The following is a 26185-nucleotide window of genomic DNA, read 5'->3' on the forward strand; positions in this document are numbered from 1 at the left end:
GATAAAACAGCACCTAAGTTCCCACTACATAACACTTCAGAGGTTAAGAGATATAGCCTAGACCTGGCTGAGTGCTAAGTGTAAAGAGGAAGGCCTGAGGCACAGTAGGTGAAGGCAAAGGCTGAGTCAGCTGGACAACCCTGGGCCAGGTAAATGCTGTCTGCAGACACAAAGCAAAGAGCTACACTGATAGCCCCTCAAACTTTCAATCAAAGGCTTAGGAGATCTGTTAACAAGATTCAATTTATTCAAGTTATCTTAAAACATTCTACAATGGAAACTATTATTAGACATGTACTGTATTATGAACCACGCACATTCTGCCATGCTTTGTCCAAGAACTCAAAACATAAAATGCCATTGATATCTTTAAAATTGTGTGCCTGATAGACAGCTGAGGAAGACGAGACAATTTAATGTTTCATTCAGATCCTAAGGTAAATGAAATTACTAGATCCATTCAGCCAACAGGTATTAGTGATGGGTAGTCAATAAAGGCATGGAATATGGTCGTGATGGAACAGTTCAGTAATGTTTTCAAAATAGGGATGGCTTGTTTAAAAGTTCCAAGACACGACACTGGTATAAAACACTGATGACCAACACGCTGATTCTCAGTTTGGGAGAATGGGGCATCACAGTCTCCTTCTGGCTGAAATGCCCCTGACCACTGGCACATTTCTGGCCTGTGATTAGAATGTCCTTTTGAATGAACAGTGCTAGCAGGTGTGGGCTGCAGCCTGTCAGTCATAGTGGATGGCAGTGTAAAAGATGATCCAAACAACCTAAAGGAGACACAAGGAGCAGAAATTAATCCCACAAAGCAATCTTGAGGTGGTTTCCATGAGTGGTGACGAGCAAGCTGTATGCAGTCTCTCAGTTCCCTGTAGAGCCAATGTATCAGAGTGAAAAAAAACTCCCTCCCAGGGGATCAAAGGAAGACCTGACTCGGGCCCTAATGTCTCTAACTGGCTAGGTGGAACAGTTTTACCACATAAATCAAACTACCCAAAGAAGCTCTTTGTAATAAGGTCCTGCTGTGTTTGAAAACATTATCACCCTAAATCACAACCTTCTAAGGGATGATTGAAGCCCAGGTTATCCTAGCTGGGATAAAGCTAAGAGAAGTCAGGATATTTCTTTTAAGCCACACTACTCCTAAGTGACTGAGACAGAAACTAAACAGAGGTCCTTAGACCCCAAATTCAGCATACTCTTTCCACTCAAGTTAGGGTATTTTAAGTGTATAAGAGAATTATGGATATGACATCATGAGATATGAATAAATCAATCCTTACAGTGGAAAGAGCACTGGATTTAGAGTGCAAGGGCCTGGATTCAAATCCTACTCCTGTTGCTTACTCCCTCTGTGACTTCAGAGAAGTCACTTGGGTTCTCTGAGCAAATTTAAAAATTACAAGCAGCTGATGCAGTATCAAACAGCAAAGGGAGCAGCCACCTGGGAGCAGAGAGTTGTGGCACAGTATCTACCACACATACTGTTCCTGGTAGATAACTAGGTGCTGCTGGTGTAGTCAGAGAATCACAGTTGTCAGCTAACATTTCACAAGGGGAGTCCAAGACCATTTCCAGAGGCTAACATCTGGAATCCTGCAGACTAAGGGAGAAGGGGACAACCCTCACGTCTAAGCTGTGTCAAGCTCATGCCACTCATATGCGTGAGAGCCAAGACCCAACAGGGCACAAGAGGTGCCTTTGAGAATCTGCAATGGGTGGAAATCAGAAGCACTCAAATCAAATACAGCACTTGAATGAAAGCTCCTTGAGGAAACGATGTGTCTCACTCTATGTATGTACCCCAGGACCTAAAAACCTAAATTACTATGTGCATAGTAAACAATTAATTGTAAACAGCTCTTTGAGATGGTATAACTTGTGGTGTCAGTCTATATAATGTGGTACCCCCAAAACTAACAACTTTAGGTGACAGAAACAGGAGTCTAGCATTTAGAAAAGATGATAGTCCTGCTGTTCTCTGCTCTGGTCAAACCACATCTGGAGTACACCGTTTATAAATCCGAGGTCTCATTTTAGGATAGACATAGACAAACTGAGGAGGACTAAGATAAAGACAGTGTCTGAAACTATGTCATTAGAATAAATTCTGATTCTTCAGCCTGATAAGCGGAAGACTTAGAGGAGAGAAGATCAAGGTCTTCAGACACTTTAAGGGAAGAGAGATCAGCATTATTCGTCTTAGCCCTGGAGGGCAGAACTGGCACTAAAGGGTCAAAGTTGCAGGACAGCAGACCTCAGCCTAATGTATGGAGGAAATTCTAAAATCAGAGCTGCCTAACCACGGAATGGGCTAACGGCTCCCTTCTAAGGTAGCGTACTCTCCAGAGCTGTTTGAGGAGAGGGTGGATCCGACATTTTGTCAAGGACTCCTCTTAGAAGAGTTTTATCCATCAAGAAGATGGGGTTGGTCTAGATGACCTCGGAGAGCTTTCCAAACTTGAGAACAAAAGATTCTGATTTATTGAAATAACTGTTTGAAGAGAGAACATAATTACCATAAACAGTGCAAAAGACGTCATAAAACCTTCTTTTGTGAGCTCCCACGTCCCACCATAATCTTCCTCATCGATCTGTTGGAAGCTGCTGAAGTAGAGGTACAAGATGCCAGCATTGATCAGGCAGAATCTGAAAAGGGAAAACACATTAAGCCTCATCACAAACTCAGAAAATTAAGAACATGCTATAAGAACCTAGTAAAAACAGCTCCCTTCATCTCCAAATTAGAGATGGCCTTTATAACAACTTCAAAACCTCCTTGCTTACAAGACCTCCAGCAGGCAAGAGGCACCACCTGAGGTACAAGCCAAGAGGGTCCACTCTTGGTAAGATTCTGGGATTTTACTCACAGAATAAACAAGAGTAAAACATCCCCAGCTAGCTTGTTACCATTCCCCCCTCCTCAGGGGACTAATACAAAGAGCACGAGTTCTACACCATAAATCTTGGCACTGCTAGAAAGGGGCTAACCTTTTCCTTACAAGTGTTGGTCAGAGAATGGTCTAATTCTTTTCGAACTTTCCTTGTTGCTCAGCAGCAGCAGGAAAGAAAGTGCCCACGGAAGCATTCCAGCCCCTGACCCCACTTCTTAGTTCATCCCTCAGAATGACTGATGGAAGCAGTCTCTCAGAAGGACTGTCCAATGCCCTCGCCCAAACGAGCACGAGTTACCAGTGTTAGGTTTTCTGCAGGCTGTCACAAAGCCACCAAACAGTCACATTTCCTACATCATTCCTATTGAAAAAACAAACTGGAGACAGCAAGGTCAGGCCATGATTCCTGCATCCAAAGTGACTCTAGTTTAGCGTTAAGGCTCCTGGTCCATCTAATTTTTGGTGATTGATCAGGGTCAGCGATCATTCTAGGAACTGACATTCGTGTCTTTATTATTTACCTTAAGTGGAAAATGGGAGAGATCATCCAATCAATCAACAAATGGTTATTGACATCAGTTTTATTCTTTTATAATCTTCCCTAGTTGCTTCAGCAACAGGGGAAAAAAAAATCTACCCAAAAGCACTTCAGGTTATTGAGGCTTATTATATATATTATCATATATATTATATATATTATTATATATGCCAGATATGCTTTGAGGAATACATAGAAAATGACATTGTTTCTGCCCTCAAGGAGCTAAGTCTATATGAAGACAGCACCTAAATACATGAAGTTGCTAAATAATGAAACAAGGCAAGGATTCCTGGAGAGGAAGTGGGGGGAAGGAACCATTCATGAAGGAAGGACAAAGGACAATTCTAGTGAGCATGAAAACACAACAGTAAACCTAGCATGTTCAAGAGACAACAAGAAGGCTCTGGCTTTGGAATGAACTTTGATTGGTCACCATGTTAAGAATGAACATTCTAACAACAAAACCAAGCCCCAGCACAGAGCTGTCAGAGCTTGAGAATGGCCCAACACCTTGGCCATGAGACTACATCTCTCCATTCTGGGAATGGGCAAGATCTAAAGAGTGGATGCACAGTCCCTTCCAGTGTAGCAGGATTACTTACTTCAGCTCTTAAGTGACTGAAGGGAGCTGAGATGATTAAATATTTTCACTTAAAAACATTTTAATGATGTGATGAATGAGAAATGCCAGGAGATCCAGACCTAAAAGGCAATTTTTATGAGCTCAACCCTCCTCTTAAACCTTGAACTAAGCCAGTTGAAAAGATGAAGTGATAGGCAGGAACTAAAAGCCAAGCAATATAATAAACCTGCTCAGGCTGAGAGAAAATACATTGCTTTTAACCACCCAACATTCCCTATAGCCTTTCCTGAGAATATTAAACTAGATGCCAACCAAGGGAGTGAAGTATCTATTCTGGGCAAGTCAGTGCCCTGTAAGTATAATATACTGGCAGAACAGGACAGAATTAAAGACTCAAGGTAAGGGTATCTTGAGGTAAAGCAACATAACATTATCTCACTTGGTCTAACCAAAGTCAAGAATAGGCCTGTTTTCTTTCTCTTTTTATTTTTTTGTTTTTGCTTCTTGGTGAGGCAATCAGGGTTAACCGACTTGCCCAGGGTCACACAGCTAGTAAGTATCAAGTGTCTGAAGCCAAATTTGAACTCAGGTCCTCCTGACTCCAAGTCCAGAGCTCTATCCACTGCACCACCTAGCTGCCCCAAATACGGCCTATTTTCTACACAGCTAATTCTTTCCACTCACTATGGCTGTTTCTTATCATTTGTTTAAAAAAAAAAAGTAATTTTTTTAGAGCTGAACTCATTCGATAAGATATAAAGAATACTGGAATCACTAAACATCAGAAGACAAGGTTCTAGTCCTCTATCTTGCTAAAGACTCATGTCTTGGGGTCTCGGTTTTCTCACCTGTCAAATAGGGGTAATGATGCCGGGTCAATAATATACCCATTTTAACTTCACATTAATATAGCCCTTTACATTTGCAAAGTGCTTTTTTCATACATTAATTAATTTGGTTCTCACAGTAGCAGGGCAAGGATTATCATCCTCATTTTACAGATAAGGAAACACACTCACAGGTCACATGGCAGAAATCAGGGAAGGTAAGACTTAAACTTAGGTTGTAAGGATATGAGATAATATAATGTGCCTGTCAGTTGGAAAGTGCTACATAAATATCTGGTGACATTTTTATACAGAACCTGGATTAACAGCAGAGTTATCTCCTTTCCTAGAGACCTGACCTCACATAGCTGAAGATCAGCCACTTCCTCTTGTTCTGAGATTCTTGCCTCCTCTCTTCCAAGACTGGGCTCAGGGCCAATTCACTGCTCTTTAGCATTTTCACTCATCTGGCTTTGCTTTCTCTCCCTCAGAAAGCCTAAATGGGGCAAGGAGACTGAAAGTGAGGGCTTGGAGTATGTGAAGAGTTAATATGTACCTTTCATATATATATTTTTAAAAGAGTACTTTAATACCACCCTCAAACCCAAAGATGCTGTATGTTTTTTGGTAACATGAGTTACCAAGCAGCATGACATGGCAGATCAAGAATTAGCCTTGGAGTCAGGAAGACCTAGGTTCAAGTGCTGCCTCTAACACACTGGCTCTGTGATCCCGGGAAGCCCCTTAGCTTCTCCTCAGGCAACTCTCTAAGACTACAAATTACAGAGCAGTTGCAGTCTGCCTTAGTAGAGGGAACTTCTTCCTTGAGATTTCTCTACACCAATGAAGTCACAGGTCCAAATCCAAAAATAAAATGTTAGTTCCTGGTAGCAGTAGTCAGTTACTGGGAAGGAAGGCTCTACAATGTAACAAAGTCTAGAGCTGGATTAGGCACACAGTATATGCAGAGGAAACACTTGCTCTAAAAAGAATGCAAGTTAAGCCCAGCCCTCCATCAACAAGTATTTGTGACTGAAAACACCTTTTTTTGAGGGAAAGGGAAGGAACATTTGAGGCTTTCCTTCCACTCAGCTCCTACTGTGATGCCTCATCCTAGCATGGAAGTGCCCTTGTTCCCTGAAGAAAATGAGATATGCAACAGAGATTGAGCTTGGGCAAATTCTACCTTGCTGGAAAGGTTTTAGGAACAGAGCAGTAACACTGTACATCTACTGTCCGTGACCTGACTAATTAGGCTGGCTACAGAGCACTTCATGCTTCTGCCACTGCAACTGTTGAAGACCATCTACCAAGTCACTGAGGGTTTTTGATCTGCATCACTGAGAAAGTAACAGATCCTTGACAACTGATATAATGAGGACATTTTGGGTTGGCAGAATCCTGGTACCATGGAAAGAACCACAAGAAAGTAGTCAAACAGCCTGGGTTCCAGGTCCAGCTACACCATGTAACTGGTCCCATGACCATGAGCCTCAGTTTTCTCCTCTGAAAAATGTGAAAGATAACAATACCACAGGCCTACTGTAAAGATCAAAGAAATGAACTGCCATGACAGTGCTCTGTAACCAGGATGTGTTTTACCCCCCCCTCCAAGCAATCAACTGGAATTATTTTCAGCAGGATGCAGGAGGGGGAATGAGAATCTCTATTACCTATGAAGTGAGAAAATACAGGCATAGTTCAAAAGTCCCCTTGCCCTCAGAGACCCAACGCTGATAAGACACTTCTTTAAGTCAGTCTTACAGCCAGGTGGACATACTCTTAGAAGCTCATGAATCAAATGAGCTACTCACATCAGGACCAGCTTTATCCATGAGTCCTTTGAGAGGCAGGGCTGCCACTGACTTTTCTCCAGATAACAAGGGATGACAACACAGCAATACACTCTGAGGGCACAACTTCTTCTACTTTGAACTCCTTACAGAGCAGGGGCCTAAAGGAATCCTTGCCAAGGCAAAGACACCATAGTAGCTCATATTTGTATAGGGTTTTAAAGGTGACAAACTGCTTTTCTTAAAATAACCCTGTGAGATGGATAGTGCATTATTCCCATTTTATAGATAAGGTAAAAGAGTCTTGAGGGGATAAAGAGTTTGCATGTGATCACAGAGCTATCAAGCAGAAGAGCCAGGACTCACTCTCTGGTCTTCTGACTCTCCACTGTGTGCCCTCCACTGCACCATACCACCTCAACAAATACTTTCAGACAGAATTTTGAAATTTCTAAGAATACAACTCCCAGTGACAAGCACTTGCTTTAGTTCATTCCTCTCTACACTAAAAGCAAAGCATTAAACACTGTAAAATAAAACAACAATTCTCTGAATCTCCTATGTTTCAATGAAAGGCAAGGGCTTGGTTTTACAATAAGGGAGACCATGACATGTTGGAAACTCATGACTTACACTGCTATTCCCACGAAGCCCTTCAGTGGCACCACTCCCCAAATGACTCCCAGGACAACCGCAATGATCTGTCGGAACCAGTAGATCACATCTAAAAACTCATCCTGTGGAAAAGGCAAATAGGTTGAATTAGAGCCTGAACATTCTTGACCCGCAATATGTCAGGCAGGCAGCCTGGAGAGAATGCTGATTTCATGGGAGATGACCAGGCTTCCAACACTGCTTCTGCTGCTGTGGGACCTCAGGTACCTCTCTGGATCTCAGTTTCTTCATCTACAAAATAAAGAGGTGGTTCTTTCCAAGCTCTAAATCTATGACTCTGACAATCATATATCATACATCACTCCTGCTGAGGGGAGGAGGGAGCAAATCTTCAAACTTGGAAACATCCAGGTTGTATAACTATTCCCCCAAGAGAGCTGGTACAAATGAAAGCCAAAGGAGCAGATTTTTTTTAAGAAGTAGTTTGTTGAGACTGCTTATAAAGTTTACAAAAGGAATGTAGTCAATAGCCTAGTAGCCAAGGACAACTTTATATAGCACATGAGAAACATTTTTAAGGATATTAGTAATTTGGATCTCATGGATACATCTCATGCTGCTTCTAGTCTTTGCACATAAATCAAGAACTGAATGGGAAGACCTAGGCAGATTCAGTTCAATTCAACAAAAATTTATTACATGTTTATGTGGAAAGCATTGGGCTAGGCACAGGAAATATAAAGATGTCCCACCCTCAAGAAGCTTACTTTCCACTAGCAGAATATAACTATACACAAGTAAATACAAAGTTATATGCAAAATAATTTTGAGACAGAGAGACAGACAGTGTTAGTGAGGAAGACATATCAGAAGATTATGAAAGGCCTTGTGTAGGAGGTATAATCTGAGCTATGGTATGAAAGAAGCTAAAGATTCTATAAAGCACAGGTGGCAAAGGCAGTGCATCCCAGCTGTGAGGTATCACTTATGTGAATTAGGGACATCCTTAAGAAGAAAAGCTAGCAGCCCAGTTTGGAGTGCAGTATGTATGAAAGGGAGTAATACGAAATAAAATTAGAAAGGTAGGTGGGAGTAGCATTGTGGAAAGCTTTAAAAGTGAGGCTGATGAATTTATATTCCTGACAGAGACTCATATGGGTGCACACATGCACGTATTTTTACTCCAGGGAGACAAGTTTCCTCCAACACACACACACACACACACACACACCAACACACACACACACACACACGTACGTTATTTAGCCTTTACAAGCAGCTTCAACACATTACTTCCTTTCAAAAAAATTTTTTTCTTAACTACATGTAAAAACAATTTTAAATTTTGAGTTCCAAATTGTCTCCCTCCTTCTCCTTCCCCTTCCTTAATTAAGAAGGCAATCAATTTGCTATAGATTATACATGTGCAGTCATGCAAAGCATATTTCCATTTTAGCCATGTTGAAAACAGACAAAAAAAAAAAAAGTAAAAAAATAGTATGCCTTTATCTGCATTCAGACTCCCATCAGTTCCTTCCTGGAGGGAGATAGCATTTTTCATCATAGGTCCTTCAGAATTGTCTCGGATCACTACACTGCCGGGAATAGCAGTCATTCACAATTGATCATTGTATAATATTGCTGTTACTGGCAACATACTACTTTTTTTTCCCTTCAGTTTACTTGAAGCACTTTTATTTTTCCTTGCACAATGACATTGGGCATTACAATTCTCAACTCTTAGGGTGACTTACAAATTTTGGTATTGTGTTGTCATGTGAGAACATTAAGGCAAAGCACAAAAATCTTAAATTAACTAACTAGAAGCACAATTTAGAGATTGTAAATGCCAACATTTTTTGCAACTCAGAGTTGAGTAACTTGCCCCATGACATTGGGGAAAACAGTGGATTAAGAAAAAACAAAACAAAACTGTTTCCTAAGGCTTAGATTCAACATGAATTCCTGCTAGGATGGTGGCAACACATTTAATAAACTCTTGCCAGCCTTAGGAGAGAAATTATTCAAGTCAACTCTTTTAAATGCTAGAAATCTGACCTTTAGATACCTTGTACAGATATGAAGCTTTACAGAACTAAACTGTACAGCTGCTGAGTGTCAACCAGCAGGATATTATATTGCCACATTATCAGGTTAATTCTCTATGGAAGTTAACTCAGCCTAAGCTATCAAAATGACCTGTATCATGGTTTAGATCAAAGATATACATAAGGTAGGCTAAAAAAGAAAGGGAACAACTGTTAAACTTGAACATGAGGTCAAATCAATAACGGTTCAACAATATTAAAAGTACTGATATTTGTTCAATACGAGATACAAACTTCCTCGAGTACAAGTTTCTTTTCATAGAAGGCTTATTCCAGTTTCAAGAAGTTAACATGAGGGGCAGCTAGGCGGCGCAGTGGATAGAGCACCAGCCCTGAAGTCAGGAGGACCTGAGTTCAAATCCAGCCTCAGACCAAACACTTAACACTTACTAGCTGTGTGACCCTGGGCAAGTCACTTAACCCCAATTGCCTAAGGAAAAAAAAAGAAGTTAACATGAGGTATATATTTGACAGGAGAAATTTTTACTTTGTGAATATTCACACAGCAAATGCTATGCATTTGCTAGCAATCCATTTAGAAGCATTTGTAATGGACAATGGATAGGCCAGATTCATCATATCCCTGCTCATCACATTACTCCTTAAAAATTTACTCTCTGGTGCTTTTCACTTGATACCCACATTAATACCAAGTAACAATACAATCCCCAAATTTCCAGGTTTGACTATTTGTTACCTCTCCTCCCCACTATCAGAGGTCCCAGGATATATGATCATCATAGGATTATAGATTTAGAGCTGGAAAGATGGCAATAAGAAACCATCAGACATTTTTGAGCAGAGTGAAATGGTCAGATTTGCATTTTAGGAACATCAATTTGACAACTTCAAGGAGTGTGGATTGGAGAGGGAAGAGACTGGAAGCTAGGAGACCAATTAGAGAAGGCTAGTACAATAGTATAGTTAAAGATCTAAACAGGGGATAAGCAGAGGAAATAGTCAGGACTGACTGATAAGACCTGACAACTGACTGGATGGCTCCTTAGATGGAGGCTCTGCTTGGTACAACACAATCATTCTCTTCCTGGGATGATACACGTATATTAAAGGGACAGAAAGACACTGGGGGCAGGTGCCAGAACTAACATAAATAAAAGAAACTCAGCATGTCTAAAGATATGGAAAAGGAGGGTTCTGCTATAGAAGTATAGAAAAATTTCTAGTTTCTCATCTGTACTTAAGTCCAAAAGCCACTGCTTACACCAAGCTATCTAAAAAGTTGCCCAATGCTATTAAGAGGAGATAACAAACAAGTGGTTCCAGATTTTGCAATAGGTGAGCAGAACACAGGTTGGGCCAGAGGAAGGCCTAACTAACTGCTTGTCACTGTAGTTCCGATAATCAAGGCAAAGGCACAGACATACAGTGACCCTGAAACCTAGGGTAATGGCCAGTAGACCAGGGCTGCGGAGCCAAGTGGAACCTTGGGAGGGTCAGAAATGGGGACCAAAGAAGGAAGAGGAACCTGACTTTATTGGTCCAGGAAAATCAAGAGAATATGGATATAAAACTCAAAATGGCACAGCCCAGCTCTGAAAGTCCCAGACATAGTAAAGGAAATGAAATCAAAGGCCAGCTTGGTACATACCCTAGCCCCAACCTCAACCCTGTCAGCTTTGAAGACTGGAGAAAGGGAGAAATATTAATCCTAACCTCAACACACTCAACTGCTTATTCTCAATATTCTCTCTAGATATCTTTCTTTGCTGCTCCACCTAATGACACATATAGTCCTACCTATCTTCCACCTGGGAAGATGCACAATATGTGTGTGTGTGTGTGTGTGTGTGTGTGTGTGTGTGTGGTTCGAGGAAGGCATATGAGATATGGGGATTCGGAACACATCATACACAGCTACACTCTAGATCTCAGTCCTTTGAGGTCCCTGTCCCCACCTCACATAGACACATCCCTTTCCCAGGGTGACATTAAATTCTTCAAATACACCCCCCCCGAATCACAAAATATCAGATTGAAAGGGCTTGTAAAGATTATCTAATTCTGCCCCTGCATTTTACAGAATGGAAAAATGAAGTCCCGAAATAGCTATCCTTCAAGTCACTGACAGGTCTAGAATCAAATTGTTCCGATATCCACCCTAGCCCAGGAATCATCGCATTATATTACACCATGCTGCATCTCCTCTCACACACAGTTCCCTAGGGAATCCCTCTTCTCATATTCTCAATCTACTCCGCACTCCCAAGTCTTCCCACACATATACTATCTTTCACACATTCATGGACACTAGGCATGACATAACTCCTTATTGTCACTTAATACCAGAGTAACAGTCTCCTTTTCCAGTTTCCCCTCCCTCATAAACACAACTGCTCATAACTGGCCTTCTATCTAATGCTTTGAAAACTGATGAAATTCTACCTCTCATATGTCCAATCACACTCTCACATGCCTCCCAACAAGGTCTTTACACACAAGTCTCTTTCATTCATGCCCTCTTCTAGGGTATTTTATTCCGTTATAGATGGTATAATCTAAAGGCATTGATAAACTAGAGTGTCCAGAGGAGAGGAACCAGGATGGTGATGGGTCTCAAGTTCATGACATATGAGGGTGAACTGAAGGAACTAGGGATTTCTTTCTACCCAAAGGGGAAAAAACTGCGGGGGAGCACAATAGCTGTGTTCAAGAAAAGAGAGGTTAGATTTGTTTGTTGTTCCCTCCCCCTCAAAGGGTTGAACCAGGAGCAGTAGTTGGAAATTGTAGACAACTTTAGTCTTAAACTCAGACAAAACTCTCTAATGATGTGCCGTCCAAAAGTGGAACTGAATGATAGGGAAGGAGAGGTCTTCAAGCAGGGCTAGATGACGATGTGGTCACTTCCAACTCTGAAATTCTGTGATCAAGTTGACATACGTAGTAAACACGCTCACATTTGCCTGGTCATGTAACATGTCTTCTCACCCCCTCATTCATACAACACAGGATAAAAGATTGAGAGTTTTAAGAAATCCCAGAGGCCACTTAGTATGCTCCCTCCTTTTTGAACGCATAATCCCCCCCTCTTCTCATCTCCCTCACCATCTCTTTCCAAAGTTATTCACTTCCTAGTTGTGTGACCCTTACAAGTCACTTATCATCTGTTTGCCTAAGTTTTCTCATCTGTGAAATGAGGATAATAATAGCATCTACCTCTCGGGGATTGTTGTGAGGATAAAATGAAATAATCTGTGTAAAGCACTTAAAAATTTTTGTCTACATAAATACTAGCGATCATTAATTGCTAGCTATAATAAATCATCAAGCACACTCACTTAACCAGCCTTATCTTATTTGGCAAATGGGGAAACTGAGGCCCTGAGAGGTGATGTGACTTGTCCAATATGAGTCTCAACCTTCCCCACTCCGCCCTCAATAAACATACAAAAAAATAATTCCCTATGCCTTTTCACCAGGGTGACAGGTCATCTCACAAACAGGCAGGCACACACACGCTTTCGAACTCTGCCCTAGTGTAACAGGTCAGCGGCAAACCCATATGTGCACAGTGCTGTCCTTCCCCCCTACCCCCACAAACACACATTAACTCCTTGCAACCGGGAGACAAATCCCGCTGCACACTCGGCACCCGCACCCCGCACGTGGCTCTTCCCCTCCACCTCAGGATGATAGGTCCCCCACGTACCTACACACACACACACACACCACATACGCTTTCAGCCCTTGGCACCAGGGTGACAGAGACTCCTCACTCACGTGTGAGCACACACGCACACGCGTCCTTAGACCGGGGTGACAGGTTCCCCCCCCTCGCCGCGCGCGCACACACGCACCTCCCCCCCCAGGGCCCCCTCCCCGCCGGCCCCGCACCTTGTCCTCCCAGGCCGCGTCGCTCCGCAGCGCTTTGCTCCAGGCCGAGCCCTTCGGGGCACCGTTGGCCAGGTGCGGCTGCGGCGGCTCCTCTTTCCGCCTCCCGCCGCTCATCCTCCCCCCGGCCGTCCTTCCGTCAGTCCGTCCGTCCTTCTGTCCTACCGCTGGGCTGGGCCTGGAGTCAGGGAGCAGAGCCTCCCTCTCACAGCGCCCAGAAGCCCGCCCTCGGCCAGCCGGCTCCGTGTCCAGGCGCCCTTCAACTAAGCAGGCTGTGCGCCCGATCTTATCCGAGGTGGAGGGGGGGGGGTCAAATGCGAGAAGGGCGGAGAGCAGGCCTAGCGTCCTCCCGCTGGCGTGCAAACGCAGCCAATCAGGGACCAGGGTGCACCACCTCGTGAGGATGGCTCCGCCTCTCCCTTTCCCGTCCCCCCTCCGTCGCCCAAGGCGTGAGCGTGGCTCACGTGACAGACTCCACTGGGGGTGGATTTCTGCGCTACGGGAAGAAGAAAGGGCCAATTTCAAGAAGCGACCAGTGAGAGGATGAGAGAGACTAGCTAGTTGGGGTCAGATTCCCTTCGGGCGTAGGGGCCTGCAGTGTGTAAAGCCTCCTCAAACTTAGCTCCCACCCCCGAATCTGGCTTCCCTACTCGCCTGCCTCTCCCCCGCCAGAAGTCTAGAGAAACCCCTCAGAGGTGGGAAGTATTTTACAGAAAAGAAGGGTCCAACCTCATTTTAGAGATGAGTAAAGTAGCCCGGAGAGGGAAGCACCCAAGGTCCCTTAGGCAGTGAGTGGCAAAGCCGGGAAAGAACGTGGGCTGTGGAACCCGCGAGGTCGAGTCCACCTTCCCCCTGCAGTTTTATAAAGGAACCCGGGGACAATCCCTCCGGAGCACCCGCTCTTCCAAGGGCTGGAGCCGCTCCATGAGGGGGCTTTGGCACTGTCACTGACCCCTTTTATTATTGCCAGCATCATTAATAAAATGATTACCCAGAAACTGTCTCTTCAACTTTCTGTACATCACAATTTTATACCCTTTTAGTCCTTACATTTCTTACAATGTGTATCAAGATATTTAGATGTGGTTTTTTTTTTTGGTTAGGCAATGGGGTTAAGTGACTTGCCCAGGGTCACGCAGCTAGTACTCCTTATGTCTGAGGCTGGATTTGAACTCGGGTCCCCTGAATCCAAGACTGGTGCCCTATCCACTGCGCCACCTAGCTGCCCCAGATGTGGTATTTCTTTAAATATATTTTTGTTTTTGTAAGTTAAAAAAAATAGCAACAAGAGGAAAAACCCTTTAATCTATGCAACACAGGGAATCAAAAGAAAATGCTAAAACCCAGATCTCTCCTCCCCACCCCACACATCCAGGGGAATATATTAAAGGTAAAAGGGAGGGAAGTGGGGGTGGTAACAGGGTATCATTGGTGTCTCCACATATTAGAGAAGCCATCAAATGGAAGAGGGAGTAAGGTTATTGGAAAGGAGGGGAGGGGTGGTGGGAAGTCTTGGGTCTTCTCAGTGCAGTAAATGTGAGCTGTCTACACCCTGCGCATCAAATGAAATCACAGGTGTGAACAAAGAAGGATGAGAGTGTGGCTTAGCAAACAGAACCAGCCTCCTGTTCTGGAAGACTGGTGGCACAACCCTGGGCAAGCCAATGAGCCCCATCAGTATCCCTAGAAAGGAGGCCGAAGATCTCAAGTCACAGGCCTAGTTCCAAAACAAAACAAAAACACACAAAGATCTGGAGTCAGGAATTTAGATTCAAAGCCCAAATCTATGGCTTGTTTGGTGTATGACCATGAACCAGACACTTAACCTTCAACCTAAGTTTACACAACCCTAAATACACAACTCTCTTCTCAGGGTTATTGTGAAGCAGGCTCTGGTAAACCATAAAGCACTTCTTTTTTTTTGAATTAGAGCAATGTGCTTGCTATCTTGCTACTGGAGACAGCAAGTTCCTGCCTTTGGAGGTCTCCAGAGAACGGATGAACGCTAGTCAAGCATATGTTAAGGGACATTCTTTCCTAGGTATGAAGACTAGATGATATCTCAAAGTCTCTTCTCCATTTGAGATTTTGTGACCACTTTTCTGCCTTAGTCTCAAGTCTTTAGTTGAGGAGACAAATGACTCCTCGTGGGCCTAACCAATATAATGTGGAGATGTTCAAACAAGATTTATGTAAAGCACTTTGTAAACCCTAAAATGATATATAAATGTAAGCAATGATTATTAAAACATTATCTTTCACTATCTAGGCTAAGGTGGAGAGAGAACAAAGGTATTCTCTAATACTGGGAGTTACATAGCCCAAAACGACAGACTCAGGCTCCCTGGTTCAGGTTGTGTTTTTAAAAAAATCTTTTATTTGACAAAAAAATGTTTTTTCCAACAAGTTATTTACAGTAGCTTTTTTTTTTTGCTCAGTTCAACTGGAGAGAAGTATCTCTCCCTCACACTTTAGACATAAAATCAAAAACCCAGACACAGTCCAACTTAACCAACCCACAGCCTCCCCCATCATCCCAAGAGATGACTAACAGGGTCCAGCAGCATGACTCCCACCCCCATTGCATAGTGCACTGTGGAAGCCATTCTCCCTCTCTCCCTGCCAACAGCCTTTCCCAGTGGCCCCAGCACTGGAGTTCTGTGATCTTATTTAAACTTAATCCAGGCTTACGGAAATCAGAGCCGAGCTAGAAACTGGGTCTGGAAAAGAGACAAGGAATGGATGGGGGATGGGAGGGGGAAGTCTGGCTCAAGAAGCAGGAGAAACAGGGGGACTCTATGGGTCTCTTCCCTCCCTGCTCTTCAGAGTCTCACTCCACACAATCACCCCATCCATCTAACGTATGGGCTGAGGAGTGCTCCCTCCCATCTTCTTCTACTGACATTAATATTATTCATACAAAAGAATACTCAGTCTAAACCTAGGATTAGTGTTTTTCAATACATATAAGCTGGTACCTATTGCTATTTAACATAGTAAACCATGAAATAGCAATATTTTTTAAAAAATCAAAATGGGGAGAGGGGAGGAAATCAATAAGACTAACAGTGACCTATTTCAGAGGTGCTCAGAAAGCCAAAGCCCCTGCAGCTAGAATTCAGAAGAAAAGGTGCAACACTTATCTGTAACCACTTTACCATATAATTTCCAAATTTAACCTCCATCTTCTGCCCAACCTCCTGCTCCCCAGGTCCCATTGACCTTATCAGCAAGAACTGCAGTGGGTAGTGAGAGAAGCTGACCAAACTGGATTCAAAAGAAAGCATTAGGGAGTATAACCAGACCAACTACTAGATGGCCCAGGATTTTTTTTGGGGGGGGGGAAGCAACACGTTCCACTTTAGCCCAGGTTTCCAGGACAATGACTACCTTACAAGTCAAGGTATTATTTTTTTTAATTAAAATTTTGAAAAGTCGCCCAATCTCAAGAGATCCTTTATCCCTTCTTGCCAAGGAGTAAGGCTAAACAATATTCACCAACTCCACAGCCTCATGTAATTTGGATCACTCCAGCTATCTGCTAGGTCTTGCAAACCTTTGTCTCGAGAAAGACACAGGAGCAAAAACAAAAACAAACACGTTTCCCCCCCCAAAAAAACCAAAAAGCCCCTTTGGATATTTTTTTTTCCTGAACCTGGTCACCAGTCCCCCCAAGATAGTGTTTAACTTTCTTTGTCTGGATCTCTGTAGTCCTGCCAGTCAGTAGAGATGAAAAGGGGGCTAGGAATAGGATAATCCCAGGCCCTGTACATGGTCCTGTTTGGCGGAATGGATTTAGGGAGAAACTAGGCTGAAGCAGTCAGTAGGGTGCCCAAGGGCAGAATGTACGACAAAATGGGAATTCTTGGAGACAGAAGCATCGTGTTCCCAGAGCCGGATGTGCAGGAGATGACCTCAACATGCGTCTGAGATTTCTTGGTCCAACTTCTCCTAGCCTGCAGATGATCCCTCTGTTGGGAGTGGAGCAGGTGAGAGATAAGAGGTGGTCTGGGTCACAGTGTGCAACACCCAAGTGTTCCCATTGGGAGAACCTGTCTGGGCAGAGAAGGCAATCCCAACAGGTGGGAGAGACCCTGATAGGTAAAAGGAAAGACCCCAAACAACACAATGAACAGTAAAAAAAACAAAGAAGAGGGGCAACTGTCTTCTACCAAGTCTTGAAGGCCCTTTCAAGGACTACTTGGGGTTACTGGCTACCAAAGGAAGCTCGGCATGCCATGAAGGAGGAAATAGATCTTTTTTCTGTGACTCGAGCTCAGCTGCTTTCTGTAGGGCCACCTCCACCAGCAATTGGAAGCTGCTAAAGTCATCTCCATAGTGCTCTGGGGGTGTGGGAGGTGGTGTGTTAAACAGTCCACTGGTTGGGCTTCCAGCCTGTGCCCTGGCCAGCAGGGTGAGTGTGCTGCCAGTGCCTGGGAGGGGCTGTGGCTCCCCACTAACCAAAGAAGGGGTTGGTGCACTTTCATTCTCAGCCCCAGGGCCAGGGAGGTGAGCCCTCACTGGGGATGCAGAGGAACAGAGTGCAGAGGAGCACACAGACAGTGACAGCACTTTGGAGGGGGCCTGAGCGGACCCTGGTGCATCAGGGTGGGACTTGAACCCCGGGGCACGGCCATATCAGCTGCTTTGCCACCACGCCGGGAAATGGTGTAACGGTTGGGGTCCTTGCCATCCTTCCTCAGCATATCTGGGAGAAGCCGCCGTCGTGCATTGATGAACCAGTTACAAATCTGAAATGACAGAAGAAGGTACTCCGTCATCTAGTCTCACTGAGCGGGTAGTAAAGCGGAGTCTGGAATACACGGAAGTTGTAAAGACAGGAGTCACTTTCTTTTTTATAGTACTTTACAATTTGAAAAGCACCTTATATATATGAAAATCAATCAACCAATATTCATTGAGGACTGACGGTGCCAGACACTGAATTAGGTTCTGGAGTGACAAAGAAAAATAAAACCATCCTTGATTCTTTTGGGATAGGATACCCATATAACATCTGACACTCATACTAGCTTCATGAGATAGGAGCAGTGAGGTAATACAGTGGATAAAGCATTGACCTGGAGTTCAAATACATCCTCAAGACACTTATGGTCTGTCACCTTAGGCAAGTCACTTAATTGCTGTCTGATTCAGTTTCTTCATCTGTAAAAATGGGAATACACCTACCTCTCGGGGTGGTTGTGAAGATAAAATGAGATAGCATTTCTCCATCTGTAAATATGAAGAGGCTGTGGACAATCTCTAAGGTCCAAACCAGCCCCAAGATCCTACTTGTTCCAAATTCAAGAATCCACCCATCAAGACTGAAAAAACTTAAAACTCAGCTGGAAAAATAAGATTTCAGTACCTCCTCTCAGAATCTCTTTCCTACTCCTCTATAACTGTTACCCACTCTTTTAAGGCCCAATTCATGTGCCTCTTTTTCCAACTACTCCAACCCCTTAATTAAGGTCTGGTCTTCAGAGTTCGAGTGTATGCACCTGGCCCTCTGGCAAGAGAGAAGCCAGTGAATGCACTTGGTGAGAGCCAAAGGAACCATTATAAGTTGCCTCCCAGATGGATGGAATTTCAAGAGAGTTGGAATTTCAGAAAGCAGTTAGTTCAACTGATAAACAAAGAAATATCTCCTCCAGAACAATCCCAAGAAGTGGTGTTTCAGTCTCTGTCTGAAGGAAGACCTCTAGCAATGGAGACTTGGCTATCTCTTAAAGCAGACCATTCCTATAAAGCTCTAATTGCTAGGAAGTTTTTCCTTGAAGGGACCTGAAAAAACTACAACTTTCCACCCCTTGCAAGCCTAGTTCTTAATCTCTGGGGACAAGCAAAACAATTCAATTCAACAAGCATTATTAATGCTCGTGACTCTGCAAGCAGCTGGGAAGGCAATACAGAAATAAAACAAAAAACAGCCCCTCAAGCTGCTTGTGTTCTATGTACACAGCACATTAAACACAGTCATTTACAGATTTACAGACATTTCTGGAGCAGCTGGGGGGCGGCAGTCCTCCTAAAAGACAGAGGAATTCTTAACCTTTTTTTGTATCATGAACCCCTCCTTGGCAGTTTGGTGAAGCCCATGACCCTTCTCAAGGAAAAAAAAAGTTTTAAAAATGCAGAAAATAAAAAACATAGGATTACAAAGGAAACCAATTATATTGAAATACAGTTACCAAAATACAGGGAAAAAATTCATGGACCCCAGGTTAAGAAGCCCTTCTAGCTAAAGGATGTGATATAAGAACTGAGCTTTGAAGGAAGCTGAGGACCCTTTGCTAAGAGATAATCAGGAAGGAGTGCATTCTGAGCCTGGGGATGGACAATCCCAGTGCAAGGCAATCTAATCCCTTTTCCTCAGAACAGCTTTAAAGACAATGACAATGGTTCCCCCTCGTGCTTTCCTCCAGGCTAAAGATCCCCAGGCTTCCTATTACCATCAGCAGATGTTAAGTGCCCCTCTTGTATTCTTCACAGACATTTTCACAAGAGTGCCCAATTTTCAGAAGTTAATTAATTGATCAATTTATTCCCTTAAGAAAAAAGCTGTCCTGTGGCACCCCAAAGTTTGTGTGGAGACCAGAACCCCCCCCCAAACCTTTCCTCTTTTCTTACCCCATGTTAACAGCTTCTTTCCCAGGGACCTTAAGGCTTAAAAAAGGAAACCACAAATCCCACAAGCCAATCTGTGCTAGACAGGCCACTGGACCCCAAAGAGTTTATAAATGGGGTAACTGAGACCCAGAGCAAAGGACTTGGTTAAGCGGCAAAGCTGGTGTCAGAAGTTGTGCATACATCTCCTGAGGTCCTATTTACAGAGGAGGTAACATAAAAGTGCAATTTTACTTTACTTCCCTCCACCTGCAGCCTTGGATAGTGGGGATGATGCCCACAACTCCTAGGCCTGGGTTCCAGGTTTACCCTCCTTTGCTCCTGAGTAAAAACAAAACCAAAAACAAAACAACTGTCCTGGATCCTGACAGCTACCTCGCTCACTTTATCCTCTGCCTCCCACAATCCTGAGCTGGGCCTTTCTCCTAGGACTAGTCACTCATCTCACTAATCCCAGTGCCCAGCACAGTGCCAGATACATTGTAAGGGTTTAAGAAATACTTGTTGACTATCAATAAAGCTGACCTTGGGGAACACCCACATTTAGGTGATGTGATATGAAAGGAGGTGCTGAAGGAATGTTTGTATATATACAGGGTTGGAAAAGAGTGGTCATCAATGTAAAATACACAGCAAATAGGTCAAGAAGGATGAAGACTGAGAAAAAGACCATCAGTTTTGGCAATTAGGAGATGGCTGGTTAACTCCGAAGGCAGAAATCTCAGCTTGGTGAAGTTGGAAACCAAATTGCAAAGAGAAATGAAAGAAAGCTTATAGGAAGTGAAAGCAGCAAGTATAGACAGGCTTTTCTGGGAGCTTTGCTGAGAAAGGGAGGAAAGATATAGGAATATGACTTGAGGGGATGATGGTAGGGTCTCATTAAGATTTTTTTAAGGATGGGAGATTTGGGAATGTTTGAAGGTGATATGGAAAAAAACAGTAAATTTAATACAAGGTTGAAGATTCAAGAGGTGAGGAAAATGGTTGAAGATGCAACCTGCCAGAAAAGACTAGAAAGGACAGAATCAAGGCACACATGTGAAAGGGCTGGGGTTGGCCTTGGCAAGGACAGCTGCTGCCTTTGTTAGAGACTAGAGTAATGGAGGACAGAGTAGAAGATAATACCAAGGGATTTTTATTTTTACTTTTTAAAAAATTCTGGACTTAACAAAAATCAACTAAAATGAACCCTTCCATATATGCAGAAAATAAAGAGATAGCTATCCTTGAAACTATGAATCTCTATTACGTACAGCTTGCTTTTCTTTTTAAATACATAAATGCAACATGTTTCTTTCAAAGTGTCTTGTTTGAAGAAAAAAAAACAAAAACAAAGTGTCCCTTTTATCTGATTCCTTCTGGCCTTCTTTCTGTTTTCTTCTGTGCATTTCAAAAACATGTTTCAACAACCCTTTTTGGAAGCAACCATATCATCCTTAAGTTTTTCTTTCTCTCTCCACACCCCCAAACTGAGAAAAAACAAATCCTTTTAAATGAATACAGATAAATTAGGCGAAAAATTCCCACATTGTCTAGATGCAAAACTGAGTGTCATTCTGCAACCTGAATTCATCACCTCCCTGTCAGGAGGTGGCCCTATGCTTCATTTGTTCTCTAAATGTTCATTCAACAATCTAAGACTTTTAAAGTGGTTTGTATTTATGATGTTATTACATAAGTAGTTCTCCTGGATTTGGTCACTTCACTCTATTGATTCATTCATATCTTCCCATCCTTATGCTCATTTTTAGTATGTTTTTTTTTTTGGTGAGGCAATTGGGGTTAAGTGACTTGCCCAGAGTCACACAGCTAGTGAGTTATATGTCTGAGGCCTCATTTGAACTCAGATCCTCCTGACTCCAGGGCCAGTGCTCGATCCACCACACTACCTAGCTGCCCCTGTTATGCTCATTTTTAATGGGGCAATAATATTCCATTCCATTCATACAATATAATTGTTCAGCTATTCCCCAATTGATGGACACTCTATTTTCCACTTCCTTTGCTATAACAAAGACTGCTACTATATGTAATTTTGTAATATATGGGACCTTTGTATCTTTCGTGGATCTCTTGGGATATAAGCATACTAGCTATTGATATCACTAGGTCAAAAGATATGCACAATTTAGTGACTTTTTAAGCCTAGTTCCAAATTGCCTTCCAGGATGGCTAGACCTATTCACAGCTATAACAGTGCATGGAGTGTTAGTTTTCACCAAGGCCCTGCAATTGTCATTTTATCTTTTTGTTGTCTTTGCCAATCAGATGGGTATGAGGTGTAACCTCAGTTATTTTAATTTGCATTTTCTGTTAGTGACTTTGAGAATTTTTTCACATGTTTGTTGACAGCTTGGATTTCTTCCTTTGAAAACTGCTCACATCTACTGGGGCAGACGGAATTTTAGATGAAGAGAAAAGAAGATGGGAGGCTCAAACTGACTGGCCTTAATTTTCTCAGCAGCACTGGAGAATGAAGGCAATAGGAAGATTCTTGTTAGAAGTTTAAGGAGGGAAGAAAAGGTTTGTAATAGCTTTTGTAGGGTGTGAGATAGAGACAAAATTAAGGAGGACTATAAGAACTCTACTGCTACAGTAAGGGGCCAGTTAAATGGATAGTATGAACCTGTAATGTATCAGATGAGCATGGTGTGTGACTTATTCTAGATCTGTTCAGTACGCTCTAACTAGGATCAGAGGAGGTTTATGGCAAGAATAATCTAAGGGTGAGGTTTAGTAAGAGATGATCAGCAAAAGGACGAAGGAAAAGGCATTTGAGGAAAAAAGGCAGTATGGAGTTGAAATAGCTAACTACAGGGTCCAGACTGGAAAGGGTGAAGGAAATTGAAATCAGAATGGGGATAATGGCCTTAAAAAGTAGTGGGGGGGGGGGACGCCCAGCTAGGTGACACAGTGCATAGAGCTCCAGCCTTGGAGTCAGGAGGCCCTGAGTTCAAATCTGGCCTCAGACACTTGACACTTAACTAGCTGTGTGACCCTGGGCAAGTCACTCAACCCCAAATGCCTCACCAAAAAGTGCAAAAAAAAAAAGAGTAGTGAGGGGGGAAGGCCTAGAAAGACCCCGATGAAGGCAAAGAATAAGTTTAGGAGGGGTGAGGCACAGGGACAGACGGAATGATAGGAGGATATGGTGAAACAGTTGGCAAACCAGGTTGTGGGATTCTGCCCCCTCCTTTTGTACAAGTCTGTGAGCTATGAATGGCTTTTACACCCCCCTCCCCCACAATGTAAAAACCAACCACTCTTAGCTTGCTAGCCTTACAAAAACAGGCATTGGGATTTAGCCTGTGGGTCATGATTTGCTGACCAGTGAGACAGAACAATGTCAAGAATACCTAAATAAGGAAGTTGAACACTTGTCTGGGGGCAATGGTGAAATATAGAGTGTGATGAGGTGAAAATGAAAGAGCTGCTATGATATTTAGGAAGGATGAGAAATTCAAGCAATTTAGGGAATTTGAAGGAATATCAATGAGTGTTTAAGTCCCCTAACACCATGGCAAGATTTGAAACGACCAGGTCCTCACCTCCTTGAGAGAGAAAATGGCCACATGACCTGAGAGCCAATACATGTCACCATGTGGATTGGATATATATGCAAATCCAGCAGGGAAGTCTGCAGACATGTAGGATTTATGAAACAAATAATTTAAAAGTAAATACAGCTGTGCAAAAGTAGACTGGACATCCTTAAAAGGGAGTGAGCTACTACTTGTCAACAAGAGGTCTTCAAGAAGAGGCCGAATTGACCACTTTTCATAAAAGCTGTAGTGTGGATTCCTGCTTACATAGAGGTGGAGCAACATAACCTCTGGCATCACCTGCAAAGATGAAATTCTGTGATTCTAGGATTCTGTATATTATACATATTTTTGTCTACGAATGACCTCCCCTACTAATAGCAATAGTTCCTGCGGCTAGAGGTCTTTGCAGTTTTACAAAGCACTTTCCTAGACTTACATGAACTGATGCAAAGTGGAGTTAGAGTCAGAAAAACAATATATACAATGACTACAATTATACAAAAAGAACAACCATTTTCTGCTCTGTTCAAGGTCCAAAGTTGTACAAAACTGCATATATCACCAGACTTTCTGGATGTGTTGATCAGTTTTTACAGCTTCCTCCTCTTTCTTCCTTATTATACTATATTCCTTGTTACTAGTGATGGCGTGATGGGAGGGAGGAGTAGAGGAAGAACAGAAATGAAATGACATCAAAACAAGTTATCAATAAAAATACCTACTTTAAAAAATCTTCAAAACCTGAGTCAAAATTATGATAACCATTTTAAAGATGAAGAGACTGAGGCTCAGAGGTTAAGTGATTTACAAAGGCTCATGCACTTAGTAAATACTGTTGAATTCAACATTCTACTGCACCCTGCTGCCTATTGAGACTGTAAGCAAGGGAACTATGTTCACACATTTGCAATCCTAGAACAATGATGAGACTATAAAGCAAAATTCTTGGGGTGCAGATAAAGTAGTCGTCAAAGGAAAGAAATCCTATCTTTAAGAACATATAGTATATGCAGTGATGAACTAGACAGGACTAATGAATAGAGTATGCAATTTAGAAAATTGTATCAACAAGTCCAAAATACTCCCTAAGGAAGAAACCTTGAAAAATAAGGGGAGAAATAGATAAATTGGAAACCAAAAAGGCCATAGAAATGATAAGCAAAACTAAAAGCTATTTTTTAAAAATAGACTAATAAAACTGATAAACCTTTTGCCAAAATCATTAAGAAGAAGAGGGAAAAAGATCAAATAACTAAAATTAAAAATGAACAGAGTGAATCCCCCAGGGCAGAGCCTACCTAGCACAGAATTATGGCTTTATTGAATTTAGTAGCAGGAATGTTTTTGCTTGTTTGGCTTCAAGGTTGCACAAAAATTCAATATTACAGAAGAATTCAAGAAGAAAAAAATGCAAATATTCATGAAGAGAGGGCAGCTGTGGTCTCTGCCAGTTTCCACTGACAAGTGAGGTATACCACGTACCCAGGAGAAAATGAGGGGGAAGTTTTCTGCAGTTCCACTTCAATCACAGAAACTATTTGATGAACACAGAAGAAATGTGAGACAGAAAGGTTGTCCATTGTCCTGAAGTCCAGGTCATAGCCACTGTGGGAATCTGTTTTGCCTAACTACAGTTTTGTTACAAGGGAGATTTCATTTTTTCCTGAATTGAGAGAAAGGAATCACAGACTAACAGGCCAGCCTTGAAAGTTACATGTTGAATTCCACTATATACTTTTTAAAAGGCTAGCAAATCTGGTTAAGGCCTCTCTGGAGTGCCAAAATAATTTCTTTAGGCCATCCTCAATCCCTTTGCCCTGAAAAATGCCCTCTTGTCTCAGGTTGGAAGAGTTATAGGATTACTGGGCTTAGCAACAGACAGAACTTAACGGATCATCATGTCCAACCTCAACATTCTACAGATCTGGAAACAGACCCAGAGAGGATGGGACACACAGTGAATGAGGGGCAGAGCAAGGACTTGGAGCTCAGTTCTAATCTTGGAAAAATACTTAGGGAATCTGTGACCCCCAAGGCATGGATTATAGGATTTGGAGCTAGATGGCACAGAATAAAAAGTACAAACTTTCAAAAAAGTATAGATTAATTGGTAGATAATGGAACACCAGTAGTTTTTTTTAAATTGAGATGTTAGGGTGCCTCAAATTGGTAAGGATTACAATTACAGGGATGATGCCATGCCAAGAATGAACTCTCCTGCATTTCCATATATGTTGACCAGAAGGAATCAGACAGGCAGGACAGCTTTGACCTTTTATGTAATCAAAAATGAAAAGCAAGCTCAACATAACAGATTTATAATTTCACACAAAACTTCATTCTGTTCTACAATGTATATTTTATTTCATGTTTGAGAGGTTCAACAAATAAGAAAATACAGACTCTTGTTTACTTCAAAATTCTGCTCAAATATCAATTTTCTATAAGAAGACTTTCCTATTCCCTTCCACCTCTACAAAAAAAAATATTTTATTCGGTATATATTTATGTATGCCTTCTCCAAAACAACACAAGCCTTTTGAGGGCAGAACTGTTAATTTCTGTCTTGGTCTCACCAGGGCCTAGCGCACACTGCCTGGCACAGAGTAATTGCTTAATAAATACTTATTGTTAATTGATCCAGTGAAAACATAACTAGGCATAACACACACACACACACACACACACACACACACACACACACACACACACACACAGAGTCTCTATCTCTCTCTGTCTCTCCAAGGAAGTCAAAGACAGAGAGGGAAGGAAAATATATACATAT

At 42.5% G+C, this 26185-nt stretch overlaps 2 protein-coding genes across 2 annotated transcripts in view; both read right to left on the reverse strand.

Annotated features, from left to right (window-relative positions):
* Positions 1–225: 225 nt before the first annotated feature.
* On the reverse strand, positions 226–13538 carry RAB5IF (RAB5 interacting factor). Its single transcript, XM_020998710.2, has 4 exons — positions 13229–13538; positions 7287–7390; positions 2535–2664; positions 226–785 (listed from the first exon to the last, which is right to left on the reverse strand). Exons 1-4 carry the CDS (start codon positions 13340–13342, stop codon positions 744–746), a joined length of 390 nt encoding a protein of 129 aa, XP_020854369.1. The 5' UTR covers positions 13343–13538; the 3' UTR covers positions 226–743.
* Positions 13539–15579: 2041 nt separating this feature from the next.
* The window catches only part of TGIF2 (TGFB induced factor homeobox 2), a 30018-nt gene continuing 19412 nt past the window's right edge, over positions 15580–26185 (reverse strand). Inside the window, 2 exon segments of the mRNA XM_020998709.2 lie at positions 15580–17824; positions 17827–17976. Coding sequence (XP_020854368.1) covers positions 17423–17824; positions 17827–17976 — 552 coding nt within the window. The 3' untranslated portion in view covers positions 15580–17422.

The sequence above is a fragment of the Phascolarctos cinereus genome, unplaced genomic scaffold (assembly GCF_003287225.1).
Source record: "Phascolarctos cinereus isolate Bilbo 61053 unplaced genomic scaffold, phaCin_HiC Scaffold_2;HRSCAF=192, whole genome shotgun sequence".
NCBI classification, from domain to species: Eukaryota; Metazoa; Chordata; class Mammalia; order Diprotodontia; family Phascolarctidae; genus Phascolarctos; species Phascolarctos cinereus.

Bases quoted from the DNA above. Each gene is read 5' to 3' on its own strand.
- RAB5IF (XM_020998710.2), bottom strand. From the start codon at position 13,342: ATGAGCGGCGGGAGGCGGAAAGAGGAGCCGCCGCAGCCGCACCTGGCC. The intron at 7,391-13,228 runs GTGCGGGGCCGG...CCTTTTCCACAG, and splicing joins ACGCGGCCTGGGAGGACAAG to GATGAGTTTTTAGATGTGAT. The intron at 2,665-7,286 runs GTAAGTCATGAG...TTCCCTTTTCAG, and splicing joins GGCTTCGTGGGAATAGCAGT to ATTCTGCCTGATCAATGCTG.